Raw genomic sequence first — 14858 nt, forward strand, 5'->3', positions numbered from 1 at the left:
TGCCGCCAATAGTCTGACGTAGTAACTAGCCTACACTTACAACTCCAAGTGTTTTCCATAAGCACCTCTATGACTCTACTGATTGTGTTTTCATATACTCGCGAGTAACGGATTCATCTCGAGGGTTGGACCTGCTAGTCGTTGCGTAGGTTGGAGCCAAACACTTGTTTTACTAGGGTACACACAGGGTGAAATCGTCAACATTAAAATGAATCAACTTATTTCCTCCCCTGTGGGACGTTGCCCTTGGATGATTATGAACAGAGATCAAATGTCTATGCTCTCTTAACTAATTGCTAATTAATTAAGAGAGCTAATTTGCTGAGATCTTAATTCGTGCTTCATGTTCATTTTAGAAAGCTTTTTCGGAAGATGTGGCAGTTTCACAACTTAAACTCAACATCTCTACACTAGCCTCCTAAGGCCCAAGGTCCTACCTATAGTACTTATTCAGTTCAATGGAATTTTAATCATATTCGATTGGAACAGAGTTGCTTTTGCTTTGTTTCGTCCAGTTTTTGAACAACGCAAAATGAACTCTATTTCCTGCATTGTAGGTTCAAATTTCTGTGGAAAATTATACATTTTTCATTTGTATGGCGGGGCCTTAGGAGGCTAGAAAATTTATTGAGATATTGTTTTATACCTCTAGGTACAAATTCTACCTTTTGAGGTAAAAGCGTGAAAAGAAAAAGGAATCTTGTAATTATACAATTCAGCACGAGATGGTTTGGGCCCTCTCGTGCTTGAGAGGAGGTATGTGCCCAGCAGTGGGACGTCTATAGGCTAAATTATTTTATTTGTTTTATATACATTTAAGTTATTAGTAAACAAGTAAAGCTTCTCGCGTTCAGTTAAACGCACCATGTTTTCCAAGTCATATGCGTCCGTCGTTTTTATACTATGAGTTTATGAGTTTTATTTATAATAACGATCGGGAGATAGGTCAAGCTCTACTGCGTTAGCTTTGAGCCTAAAGGGGAAAAATTACAGAAGCGCATAATCGCTGGCAGTGACACACTTTGTCCGCTGAACAGGAGATAACACTCTGGGCTGTTTATTTGTTACATAAATAAATGCCAAATGAACCGTGTCGCGATATAATGCGGATGTTTACACAGCGGTTAAATGACATCGCATCGATGCGTTTATGTAGGCTAAGCTAAAGCACTCGTCACTTGAGTAAATATTACCCGAATTTTTATAAAGTACTTTTTTTGTGTATTATTAATTGTATTGATAAACGGTTAAATAAAACTAATGATATCGGTTCGAAGATGCAAAAGACAAAGACCATTTATCGGAATAATGTGGAAAGTTTAAACTCGAAGAAATGACAATAGGGAGGATAATATTATATCTACCATAATTCCGAGACAATTTTATTTGTCAATATTGATTGATAAATATTGATTGATAAATAAAATTGTCTCGGAATATGGTAGGTATAATATTATCCTTCCTTTGTCGAAAGTATTTTCTCGGTAAAGGACTGTAGGCCGCAATGATTTATGTCTGCAGTCTCGGCTATTAATTCGATTTGTTTTTAATATTCGATCTTCGCCACTTTCTCTCATATTGGGCAGCCTTAAGCTGGTATCTAAATTTCTCAAACAATTGATTTATATGTCCTGTCAATTTCTATTTAATAATAGATTAATCAATAAAAGCTTGATTAATGTTACAAATGTGGATTTAAATAAATATAGAAGGAGCAATATGGTTTCTGTTTTGTTTTAATTATGTCTGTGACTTATGTGTAAATCTGTCAAGAGTATTGAAACCGCACACGCCTTGTGTTCAATTAACGTAAATTTTGAACGCACATGAATATGCGTTGTTTTATTTTTGTCTGTGGCCCAAATGCATATGTAATAATGTTCGATGCGTGCAGTGTTTCGAAACCCGACTCGGCCATCTGCCCTTGTCCGTAGGTTTTTTTTATGAATGTTTACTTCTGGGTACTTATGTATAAGTGCATATTATCGCTTTAGAATGGCTAATAATGTTTTAATCTTGTTTCAGGTAAACAAACAGCTTGAAATCTGTTAAAAATATTTGAGGTGAGGCCTTTTTACATGATAGTAAATAGTAATCGTTTTATATATTGATCTTAATTAATACCTATTATAGCGTGTGTTTATTAATTATACGAGTGTTGAAGTCGAAGCGTGGAGCTGTTGCTGACGTTCTTATGGAATGATTTGATTTGCTCGTCTCCTGCTATCGTCGAATTCTGTAGTTTCTTATACCTAACCTAAAGTATTTTAATCCATTTAAAATGACGAAAAAAAAAATTTTACGCTTTATTTTTGTCTCTTACTGCGTGATTGCCAAAGGTTTTTCTGTCTCCATTTAGCCTTATCATATGATGGTAGTTTGTTCGCTGTTTTTAACATAATTTATTAAGTTCTATTAATATTAAATCTATCTTGACGTTACTCGTACTGTATGGTGGTGGCTTAAAAGCCGTGTCGAGCAGTCGATCCTATGCAGGGCAGTCGAACTGGCTCGGACGTATGTCGGCGGGCGCTCCTGCGATTGCACCCGTAGCGCTATCGAGTTAGAGTCACTTGTGGTAGACCGCAGGAGAGAGGCGCGCAGCGGTGGGGTCCTCGCACCGGTCCGCTCTACGCCTCCCTTCAGTCAGTCTAGTAGCAGCGGTGCACGCACACCGCACGCACAGTTCTCGCGCGCGCAACGAGAAGGTACGAGTATGCATGCGATCACGCACTGGCTTCCGGTGCCCTCTCGACCGATACCGAGCAATCCCGGCTAATGGGTCCCACACTTATCGGACTTTGTGTAGTGCCCTGTGGAGCCAGTGTATACGATCCGGTGCCTAGATTACAGTGAAATTCTCAGTGCCATTTAATGAGCGGAAACGTGTTGATCTAATTTATCATACTAATAGTGTAGTGTTTGTTTCTCTCAACGATAAAATTAATACTGTAATTTATATACAAATAAACTAAGTGTCTCATATGATCTGTCTATCACATTTAACCATACAAGCACGACGCATTCATACATAATTAATGTGTTTCGGCCTTGTTGTCATAGCTTAATTGACAAGAATAATACATGTTTAAAGTGATTGCAATGAGAAGAAAATGAATAAAATACGATTGAAATATTATAGACTAAACAGAAGTCGTGAAATAATGTATTATAATCTCTTGTAAATAGCTTGCATTGTAATATTGCATTAACCTAGAAAAGTCGCAGTTAGATAGCGATAATATGTCTGTGGCGGTGCAGCTGGGGTGTAGACAGGCGAGGATGTGTCCGCCGCAGGCCATATGGCAGCAGCGCTAGTAGCCTTATTAGGGATGCCTCCAAGGCGACACTCGATGCACTTATACGGCGTAATTGCTTCACGAAACGGGCTAACGTACAAAAATCTTATCACCACTTAATAACGGATACTGAACATTTTTATTAAATCTTTAAAACTGTAGAGTATTGAAAGCGGTTAAAGTTTGACCGGCTGCATAACTGCATAAGAGATAAGGTAGGGCAAGCGGTTTGCGAGTAAGTTATGCAAGCGAGACGAGCGGTGGAGCGCTGCACGGCGGGCACGGCCTGGCGGGGCGGTTCGTTGACCAGTGCGTTGTCCCGCCGCGCGCGGCTGCCGCGAAGGTCGCGGCCCACAGCCCATAGACATCCATGCACCACACGCTGCACCTTCACGACTATCCGCAAAAATACCACCAACTCCCGTCGTCCCTAATTAGATCAACACGTCACCGTTCCCTCCTTTTTCTGTACAGGTAGAGCAGCTATGTGTTCACTGTGTTCAGTGCTGAAAGTTTGATTGTGAAACTAGTTATTTTTAATTGATAGTGGAATTTTTGATCTCAAAATGGTGACTTCGAGAATACCGGCTTATTCTCTTAATTCGGAGTTCAACAGGGAGTTCAGAAGTTTCCGCATAACTCGAGCGACGCCGCGGTCGAGCCTATACGCGCCAGCCATTGTCCCCATCCACGAGTACCCTAGGGTCAGCGTTCACGAACGAAGGGAGGCGCTCAAAGCGGCGCTCGCCAAAGCGTGGTCATCCAAGAGTAGCGAAAAGAAAAAGCACGACACGTGGACCGTTCCCAACGAACAGAGCCGGACTGGTATCATGACCGCAGATTTCACCAACAAGTCGCAATATAAAAATGGTGTGGACGGCGAAGACGTTTCGCGAGTTGCACTCGTCAAACATGAATTCGAAAGCAAAGATGTGGAACGCAGAGAATCATTCGACAACCGGGTGGAAGGCGGTCAACCTGCAAGCTTTAGTTACAGCCGGCTCAACGGGAACGGTATAGACATACAAGAAACTCTCAAGAAGGGCTGTGATAAAGGTTTACACAGTAAACATTCAGGCTATACAGACTACTTAAATAATGTTCCTAAATGTAAAACTAGTTTTGAAAACAACTTCCTCAAACAGAACCACGAGGAACGTTACGGAAAACGAAACGGGTACGATGTGGTACTGAAGCGTACTGATAGAGACTTAAACCTTAACAATGTCGAATACAGCAGCCTAAATGGCGACACTTACGATTCTTTGAAGTATTCGCGAACTGCGAACGGAACAGAATCAGTGCAATATAAAAGTTACGGTAAGGCGGACACCGTTAAGAGTAAATTGCTCAGCACAGATAGTCCGAGAAGCGTAACGTCTTGCAACGGAGAAAAGTTGAATGGATACGGAGGAGCCGAACGACGCAGCGCCAAAGAGCAACAGAGGCTGCTGACCAGCGGCCCCAAGTCCGTCGTGGAGCAGCGCCTGGCCGAGCGGCTCGAGGTGAAGGTGGCCGAGCTGCCGGCGCTGTACCTCGGCGTCGACTCGTGGACGCCCAAGTCCCACGCCTTCCAGAAGAGCATGCGCGAACACGAGTGGAGCGTATCGTATGTAACACTATTTTGCCAAGGAGCAATGCATTTACATGTTCTTTACTAACAAACACTTTCCTAATATCCTTTCGATGATCGTCCGATAGTCTGTGATTTCAGTAGGTATTTTTGTCAGGAATTTATTGGTAAATATTGACGGATTAAGCCATACGATCACGTGAATGGCAATAATAAGCTAGGTTTGCGATGCCCGAGTGCATCGACTTTCTACTGGTCTGGAGCGCGCGAGCCGGTCCCCGCACATGTTTCGCTAACCACCAACTTGCCATAAATGCTCTACCGTTCTTACTCCATAACATCTCACACTTCCTTGTTACTAAAAGCGACAGTTACTTAACATAAGATATTTTTTTTAATTTAGGATATTTGTTAGATATGTATTATGCAGATTATGCTTTATTTGTTTGCGATCAGAATTATCCTTATGTAGATGTCATTTATTTATGTATATAAATATGTTCGGCGACTAAATTAGGAATAATTACGAAAAATAACAAGGACCTACATTCTCGATTGTAAATTGATTTACTTTTAAATTGTGGTCATTCGATGATGAGGTCTGATAGAATTGCCCATACCTATGTTTTAAATAGCAACAAACCAATATACGGTATTACGTAATAGCTACTATACGGAAGTACAAGTTGCATAGCTATCAGCAGATTCTGACGTCCTGAATCATCATATAACGAATTAAAATATTTACTCACGATCCCTATAGAAATCTACTGACGACCCAAAATCGCCATACAAAAAAGGCCCTGAAGACTAAGCCGTGTGCTTTTCAGGGTGATTCCATCGTTAAGAAACTGAATTCTCGTGGTCATAAAGAGATTAGTCAACCATTATAAAAATTGACTAACCTAATTACAACAGCTTTCACAATTTAAAAAACTTTCAGTGTACGTGGTACGCAATAAATAACTTGAATTCTTCATAAGCCGAGACGCTACATTCTTTAGCAAAATAATCTGTTTGCTCATAATGCAATTTTATAATTCAAAGTGACAGTCTCCAAGTAGTTTGGCGGGTTGTGCAAATTGTTGCACAATTTAGCGTGAGTCACCATCGTTGCGCTTTATTCCATCCTGCTGCTGCCCGGGTTGCTTAACCTCGCTACTCATTCTCATTATCGCCATTTCGCCGCCGTAATGGTAAACGCAATTGAAGTCAAATATTCATTAAAACAATGTTGTTTTCCCAAAATATAATATTTTACATATTATTTCGTGGTCACGTACCTCAAAATCGGCTACCACTTTCATCTTCTTCCTGCCCTTATGGGGTCAGCACTTTAATATGAAATTCGTTTTGAGCTATAATTTACCAGCATTCAAGTTCCGACATCAAGTTTCACGACAGGTGACCGAAAGAGAAGTGCTTACAACACAGCACACTCGCACTTTAAAGGCTTTAATTACTTATCAAGTTATCAGTTCATTATTTCTACAGCAGAAAGAAAATATATCACCAGTCGCGGTCCAAAGGGCATCCAAATTAATTTTACTGATAAGACTACATTTTTCACAAATAGCGTTACTAAACACTACTTCTGAAGTTCTTAGTGCGTGACTTTAATGAGCTATCAGTCACGTAAGTAAATGCCGCAATAGTTAATTGTTTTCTTCATAAGTATTTTTAAAATCTGTATACATAATAACAAACTAATGACACAATGGAACGTGGATGCATTCGTCCATTGAGATTCATTTCGATAGTTTGCAGTAAATGTTTCAAGGTCTTGTTCTGCTTAGCTGCTCGGAAAGGATTTGTCCACTCCGTTATCCGTATTGTATTGTCTTTTGTTCCACTTTTCTTGTCACCCTCATATGAGCACTGCAACGTTGTAGTTATTGTTATGGCCTAGCTAGAGAAGTGTGTGTGTAGAAAGTGTCTTCAATGTTGTGGTGAAGTTTAGTGGCCTCCTTGCGAAATCTTGAGACAAATTCACCAAATAATATGTAAAAGTATATCGAATAGGTTAATGATTAAAATCAGTTAAGTACTTTGCTCAGATATGCTCAATTCAGCGAAGTGTAACGGGAAATAGAAATAATATATATCGTAACTGCCATGAACATTATACCTAAATAAGTAATAATCATTAACGTATACAAGTTACGCCTGAACCGTAATATGAGCGTTTTGTGCTGGACCTAATACATTAAAGAATAGTTAAATCGATGTTTAAAGTCACACATTACATTAATATCAATTAAGATAAAGACTATTTTTCTTATTATTTACACATATATACCTAAATCAATGCGCTTACATTTATGATGGATAGGAAATAAGTTTGTTTGGTTCGTACGTCGGACATATATGTCAAATGTGGGTCCGATCAACTTTCACTGTTGACTGACTGGTCCCACTCGGTACCACAAACACGTGCCCGCACCATACCTAACAACCGAACGTCTCTTGCATGTTTTATGCAATTTCTTTACGACTTCTAACGTAACATTTAAAATCGGCTAGAATAATCTCGTATTCAACATATTAGGCAGTGGGCGGCACCTAAAAAATGTCAGGCGATTAGTTATAAATGTTATAATAAATAGTCTCGCCTTAATGCAAGGTGTTTATTTATTGCAGCTCGATTCGCTAACTAATTAGGTACATACCGGTTTGTTTTAGAGTCACATTTCGTAATAATAATAAACTAATTTGCCTAGAGGTCATCATATATTTTCTCTTGGTTTGTTAATTAAGAGCAGGTAAGCATGTTAACTCCATATATTGATGTTGATAAATAACTAAAACTATAGTAATTACACTTACAAGTAAAGCTAAACTAGTAACTAGTAAAAGTAAATGCGTAGATCCGACGGTATATGGTGAAATCGTTAATTCGGTAGCAGTCTAATTTGTTTAGCGCTAGAAAGGAGTCACGGTTGTCATTGACCCGGCGACCGCCGGCGCGGGCGGTGTTTTTTAGTCTCGCCCGTATTGACACAGTTCACAGTATCTGCTCATCCGGCACGGCCTTGTCGGCGACCGACAACCGACCAACTTGACACCAAATACAAACAATTCTCCAACTACGGAAATATTTCCACACACAACTGGCGCACTGCTCAAGAATCTGCTCTCTATAGATATCGAAAAGTTTTAATATTTGAAGGCGATTCTTTGTTCTTCAACGAAAAATTTATTGGTAAACTATTTATTTACAATATTGCTCGGACAAGTTAACTTGTTAGTCCATATCCATGCAATTCAGAACGGTTCCTCCACTGTGACTTCTTCTTCTTCCTCGCGTTATCCCGGCATTTTGCCACGGCTCACATGGGAGCCTGGGGTCCGCTTGACAACTAATCCCATGATTTGACGTAGGCACTAGTTTTTACGAAAGCGACTGCCATCTGACCTTTCAACCCAGAGGGCAAACTAAGCCTTATTGGGATTAGTCCGGTTTCCTCACGATGTTTTCCTTCACCGAAAAGCGACTAGTAAATATTTCGTACATAAGTTCCGAAAAACTCATTGGTACGAGCCGGGGTTTGAACCCGCGACCTCCGGATTGCAAGTCGCACGCTCTTACCGCTAGGCCACCAGCGCTTCCCGGTTCCTCCACTGTGACTATAACATTTCTAATTTCGTTATTGCTTTTAAAATGCAGTTGGGCCCATGACATATAATAGACATGACGTCGGCTAGTCTCAAACCTCGTAGCTCGTGTCCAGGAGAGTTCAATCAACGGTGTGATCCTTACAAAAAACGGGCTCGATTAACATCAAGAAAAAAAGAGGCAAGCGTATTACCGGCTCACAATTGGCGTGAAACCTTGACCGGACGTGGTCGTGTCACGTTGGGTTATGATTTCGTAACCAAGTCGACTCGCAGTTTCGGCCCGAGATCGATTATGGTCATTGTGCCACGACGTTTCACTCTCGGTTTCACGATTTGAACTTGTAAATTGTTTTCGCTTTTTTTTATTGAAGGTATGTGTATATTATGATTATGACAGTGATTCGTCTATTCGTAGTATAATGTAATTATTTATTGTTTCTAAATCTTATTTGTTTATTAATTTTTATACAATCGTCTCCGGCGACTAAATAGTAAACAACGATGCTTTTAACATTTACCATTCCAAATACCTAAGTCCATCAGAAGTATTTAATAGCTTTAATAAATAATTATATTAATGGAGTTTCCGGTGGCTATAATATAATTAGAACTGACGTAGATATTAAGTGTAATAACCGGGAAATAACGAGCCGTAAAGGAAATATCTATTGCTTTTCCCTCTCACTATGTATATTGCCATGAAATATTTAATTACGTTTACCAGTAAGCAGTGTTTACATATACTTGTACATGTGTCGCAGGTTCCAAGTTACATACTCATGTAGTTACGTAGTCGGCTTTCACCTTCGACGAGCAACCACCTCAGGTTGTCCGTCGTAATTAAAGCTCCCTAACCGGCAGTTTTACGAGAAGAGCGAGCGGAAGGAACCGACCGACCTGGCGCTTTCCATTCCACCAATTAAAAAGAAACAAGGCCTTAATGAGCGAAATTAAGCCAGCCGTTAATAAAATTCGTAACGAGAACTTTCAGATGTTTTAAATCACGAGCTGCAACTTCTCGTCACTGATGTGAATTTGTCGTAAGTATTAGTTTCTTAAGAGAGATTCACAAGCCGGTTTTCGCAGTAAACATAACAGATACCGCGAATCTAAAATGTTGACGTCGTTCGTCGTTGAAAGTGAACGCTGCGTGTTTGTATTCGAGACGTATCGTTTGACACTAACGCTTGGCTTTGTCCATCATTGAAACTCCCTGGGTGACTGTCGGTCGCGGCGCGCCGACGTTATTCAATGATAGCTATTCAACGGAAGTACATAAACGTGCCTTCAACATTTTATATTCAGACTATTCCTATCTGATAATGACTCACCTCCTGTTGCTGAAATTATTCACGCATGTCACACTCCGTCAGATTTAATTTAATTGCAGTTTCATGCCTATTTGAAACAATAATATTTCATAATGCACCTGCATTGTAATGCCTCTAACTTCATTATGCACGTGCAGAATCGATCACATGAGCTGCCATTGAGACGTGTTAGTTCAAGTTCAACGTGTGGTACTAAACACAATGTGACATTTAAATGCTGCCATTTATTAGGCGCCGCCCGCGCAGCTCTGTTGGCGTTAGTTGCCGACTCGAACGAGCTCTGAATTGGATCGTTCGCGAATGCAGATAACTTAATCTATTGAACGCCATATGTCGCATATGGCCATCCATCAATCGTTCTGTACACGGCTTCATTAATGCAAGGCTTCCCAACTTCCAATTGTTATACAATGGAGTCTTAAGTAAGGTATTCATGTTTAAATAATTAAATCTCGCCCAGATTTTTGTAAGGTTTTCTCAAAAACAGTTGATAATCCTATAGGTAGTCAAAATAGAATTTTTCACAACTTTGTTACTATTTGAAGGGTCGAATAATGAATGATGTTCAGTTCGTATAAATAATGATTCAACTACTCGGTACTAGATGTCGCCACTTTGTTCATAGCTTATAAGATTCTCACTCTACTTAAAATTGGCATAATCTCACACTTCTAGTCATGTATGCTATATTTAACCCTTTAATATCTCCGTCGGTCGGTAAACCAATTACGTAAAGTTAATTCCATTATAGAAGTGAGAGCGCTACTTACACATTCTTGTAGTGGCAGTTCACGTCAGTTGGCCATTCATTCCCTACCTTCTTAACTGGTACCTATTTGTATTTAATATTAAATTTGACCATGATGTATATAGATAAATTAGACGAGGAGTGTAATGATGGTGTTCGATTGATAAGGTATTTCGACACGCTTCTCTATAGACCACAACACATGCGGGTTTGTTGGTAAGTCACCTTACCAGTCTGAAACCAACTCAGGGCGTGACAAACGTTCATGCCCGTCAGAAACGAAACCTGTTTTGTTTGCAAAGACCCTGTCTACTTTCATCAATCCGAATAGTGTATGCCTACGAACCATATAGAGATTTTCAATATTAGGTGCATGCAAATTTGAGGTCAAGGTAAGCTGTTCTCAGTAAAGTTAACTCGCTGCACCTATACCTACAAGCTCAAGTACTCGTATGCACCTTAATCTCTATCTCCAACACGCGATCTAATGATAACCTCGTAAGTTTTTTATTCGTAATAATAACGTTTTACCAAGATAGATTGTTCAGTTAGGTATGAAGTAAGTTGACGCACCGTTTGTAAACGCGAATTTATTGTATGTCGCTGTATCTAAGCAATCATGCCGCGCGTGCGACAGTGGTCGTGCTGAGTCGATTGGCAGTACACCGGTGACCGCAGCCCACGGCGGGTCCCTGTCAAGTATGGCGTACTCTTGACGTGCCTCGCTTCGCTTTACTTGGCAGTTCTTCTCGACCCTCTATCGCAACATTCGCTATCATTCAAAGAAACAGTCGACCGCGATACACGTCATCTGTTAACCTTGGTTTGCTAAGTATTTATTTTGTGCCCGACAATGCAGCGGATTTAGTGCTAACATTTTACGGTTTATTATTCAGTTTGGACTTTCATATTGTAACTATTATATACCTGTTAAATGATGAGTGAATAGAAAAGAACTTGATAAATGGCATTTTTGTATACAAATGTTTCACTGTAATCACCAGTGGACTCTAAGGTTATTAAAGGCCTAGGCACGGGGAGACGTCGTTGGTCTGCTCTATGCGCGGTCCTACGCGTCTGCTGCGTGCCGCCTCCCGACCAACTCGCGCAGCTCATAGACCCTTACTCCGGTGGCAGAGGACGATCGACAACGTTAGTAACAGCTCCGCGTTCCTAGCACGCTCTAACCTCACCTCACATTATTTGAATACGATTCGTTATCGTGTTACCTATTCACTAACCCCCTACAGACTATTGATCGATGATTTCGCAGCTCGGAGCACTCGTGGAGGCGGCGAAATGAACGCTCCAAACGTTCGCATCACAGGCGTTCGCCGACTTCACACAGGCGGCGGAGACATCACCGCGACGAGTCTTCACCACGTTCACCCCCGGAACAGGTCAGTAACCGTTCCTTATTTCTTACTTTAAGGAGAAGTATGAAAGGATTTTTTTCTTTATACCCAACGCTCGTCATCACCACAAGTGTTCACCCGAAAGCCTGTCTGTTAGCCATTCGTGATAACGTTAGCTCGTGTACCTTTCGAATGCAAAATGCGGAACCAGAATAAAGCGCGAAACGTCAGCGCGCCCGTTTGGGATAACGTGCGGGACGGGTTTGGATTGTAAACGCGCGTGCGCCTTCGCCCGTGAAGATGTGCGCGAGAGACGGCGACCTCCTCGCGCTTGCGCCCGTTCTATTTGCGTTCGCCTTCGTCAGTTGGTACGCCTTCAGTCAGTCGCGAAGCTCTGCCGGCCGCCTGGCGCGCTTCTCCCGACGCCCCGAAATACTCGCCCGCCGCGCCCGGCCGCGCGCGAGCGCGAGCCATGGCTGACCAACGGTCGCGTCCGCCGCCTAACAATTTACTCTTCTGCGGGCCCCCGCCCGCCCTTCCGCCCGTTCTTCTCTTACCGGCAAACTACCCGCTCGAACCACCCGTACTGCCTGCTCAACCTGACAGTGCCCCAAGTTTAACAAACAATGAAAATACTCTGCACGAAATAAACAACGTGGGTGTGCCAACTTACAACACTCAATTTGAAACGCATTCGGATGACCCCGAGGTACAGAAGGACCTTTATACGCAGCCTGTGTTACCAGAATTCAATAGCAATTTTAGAAGAACAAATAGTTTCGACTCGTCATACATATACAATGAATTAGAAAATGAAATTGAAATTAAACCACGGCTGTGTAGGTCTGAGCCAGATTTATCTAAATGTGGGTTGATGGTTGAACCTGAAGCTTTTGTAGGATATGAACCCCACGACCCTGCTCCACTTGTACTTAATAATCCGTTTTATGACGGATCATACGCTCTTGGTCCGGCACAATACAGCCAACCAATGGTCATGTTACCTGATAATTACTTAGCGTTTGAAGACTGCTTCGTGCCAACGTGGGATTATAAACCAGAACAATTTGTTGAGAGAGAAATGTATTATGACGGTTTACCCATGATACCGTCCAACGATCCTTGGGCCATTATGCAGTATGGCACAGACAATGCTGCATTTGAATATTACACACCTCATTACGACGAAAACGCAATTGGAGATCATAAAGATATTCATTACATGCCATTGAGTGACATAGAATATGCGATACCTCAATACATGAGTTTGCCAGTGGTAGAAGAACCTAAAGTTGAAACGTTTACGGATAGTCATAGTCAACCGTCAGCAACAACAACTACTGTTGATAACGAACAAACCGAAGACGACAAAAGTTTACGAACTGAAGACGATCAAAGTTTACGAACTGAAGACGACCAAAGTTTACGAACTGAAGATGCAACAACAACTTGTCTATCAAGTGTTTCTAATCAAGAAACTGACGATAATGAAAAAGTCTGCGGTGTAGACTCTATCTCCGATAACAGACAATCATCGGTCCAAAGTGAAGGGTCGTTAATTGCAGATACCTCGATCGATGTTACGTCTAGTTTGGCATTCGTACCGACCAGCCAAAGTTCAGAGACGCCCCTCGGCGGCGACGCCACCAGCGACGACGACACGTCCCCGTCCTCCACCGACTACCACGAGGCCTCTGCTCTCGACCTAGCACAAAGTCTCGACGAACTGTCTTCTTGTGAAAGCACAGACTTTTCACAAAGTAGGGACGAGGTTTCGCCGCTTATTCCTAATCCACCAAAATTTGACGAACTAGTGCCAAGTGATGTTAGTAACAGTGTGAAAGATGAAAACTTAGTTTCAAATAAAACACCAGTCAATATTCCTAATCAGCTCATTCCAAATAATAACAATGTGCCAATAATTAACATAACTAACAGTATACCAGATAGAATAGACTCTAAAACAGATGTAAGCATATCAGTTGAAAAACACACCATTGTACCTGTCTTTGAAAATCATGAACAAGTTAGTAAAGTGAGTGAATCGTTATACTGTAATAATAATAATGAAAAAAATATAAAAGCTAGTCAAATTGTGAATAGCAGTGCTGCAAAAGTCAGTGTCGCCGAAATATCGCCCATAACACCGCCGCATCCGCCGGCAGTTCCGTCTTCTTGGTTAACTAGTAAAACATCGGTTTGTGACAATGAGAAAGATGCAGTGCCTTACACATCGCCTCAGATACAAATAGAACATGTAGAGGCGTCAACAGTAGTGGAAAAGGATGCTAAACTTCCGCCAAAGCAGCCATCTTGTGTGAGCAAGCTGGCTCCAGCTGAACCCAAGCCTTCCTGCTCTTTTGTGCCACTTGTTGTACCAACACACGGGCCCCAATTCAAGCCGAAAGAACCACCTAAAGAAGTAGAGGTCAGACTCATATTTAACTTAAGTGTGTATAAATACATCATAAATTTTTAGTCGTTATATTTTTATTAGACATTTCTGAATCAAGTATGACCGCTATTTAGAATTTCTATGTACGCATTGCGCTGCTGCTACTAGCATTCGTGAATATTGAGAGCATGTGTATCTATTTTTGCATATTATCAGGTCAAGGATTGATATTCTTATCAATCAGATATTTAACCACGCTGTTAAAACCACTGCATTAAATGTTTTAACTAATGAAATGCATTTTCTCAGATTGCTGTTTCGTTACATTATATTTTATACAATAACAAAATTTATATGCATGTAGGGTACATCGCCAATTATTAGCCAGTTTTCAATTACTGGCCACCTATACTAAAATGAATTCTGTGTATAGGTGAATAGAACTCATTTTTGTAAGAGGCGGCCAGTTATTGAACGAGTGGGTTGTGGATAAATTTCAGTTACTGGCCATTTTCCTTATACTGAAAATGAGTTTTATT

General features: G+C 41.0%; 1 protein-coding gene across 6 annotated transcripts in view; it reads left to right on the plus strand.

The window, feature by feature from the left end:
• LOC134674423 (serine/threonine-protein kinase Doa) overlaps positions 1 to 14858 on the plus strand; it is a 63438-nt gene that overhangs the window by 29733 nt on the left and 18847 nt on the right. For 2 of the 6 annotated variants that reach the window (XM_063532536.1, XM_063532544.1), the window contains one exon: positions 11843 to 11969. In XM_063532536.1, coding sequence (XP_063388606.1) covers positions 11843 to 11969 — 127 coding nt within the window. Of the gene's footprint in view, positions 1 to 2580; positions 2709 to 3773; positions 4909 to 11842; positions 11970 to 12005; positions 14353 to 14858 lie in introns of those variants that run through there. The other 4 variants (XM_063532506.1, XM_063532491.1, XM_063532515.1 and 1 more) reach the window with 3 other exon arrangements.

The sequence above is a fragment of the Cydia fagiglandana genome, chromosome 2 (assembly GCF_963556715.1).
Source record: "Cydia fagiglandana chromosome 2, ilCydFagi1.1, whole genome shotgun sequence".
NCBI classification, from domain to species: Eukaryota; Metazoa; Arthropoda; class Insecta; order Lepidoptera; family Tortricidae; genus Cydia; species Cydia fagiglandana.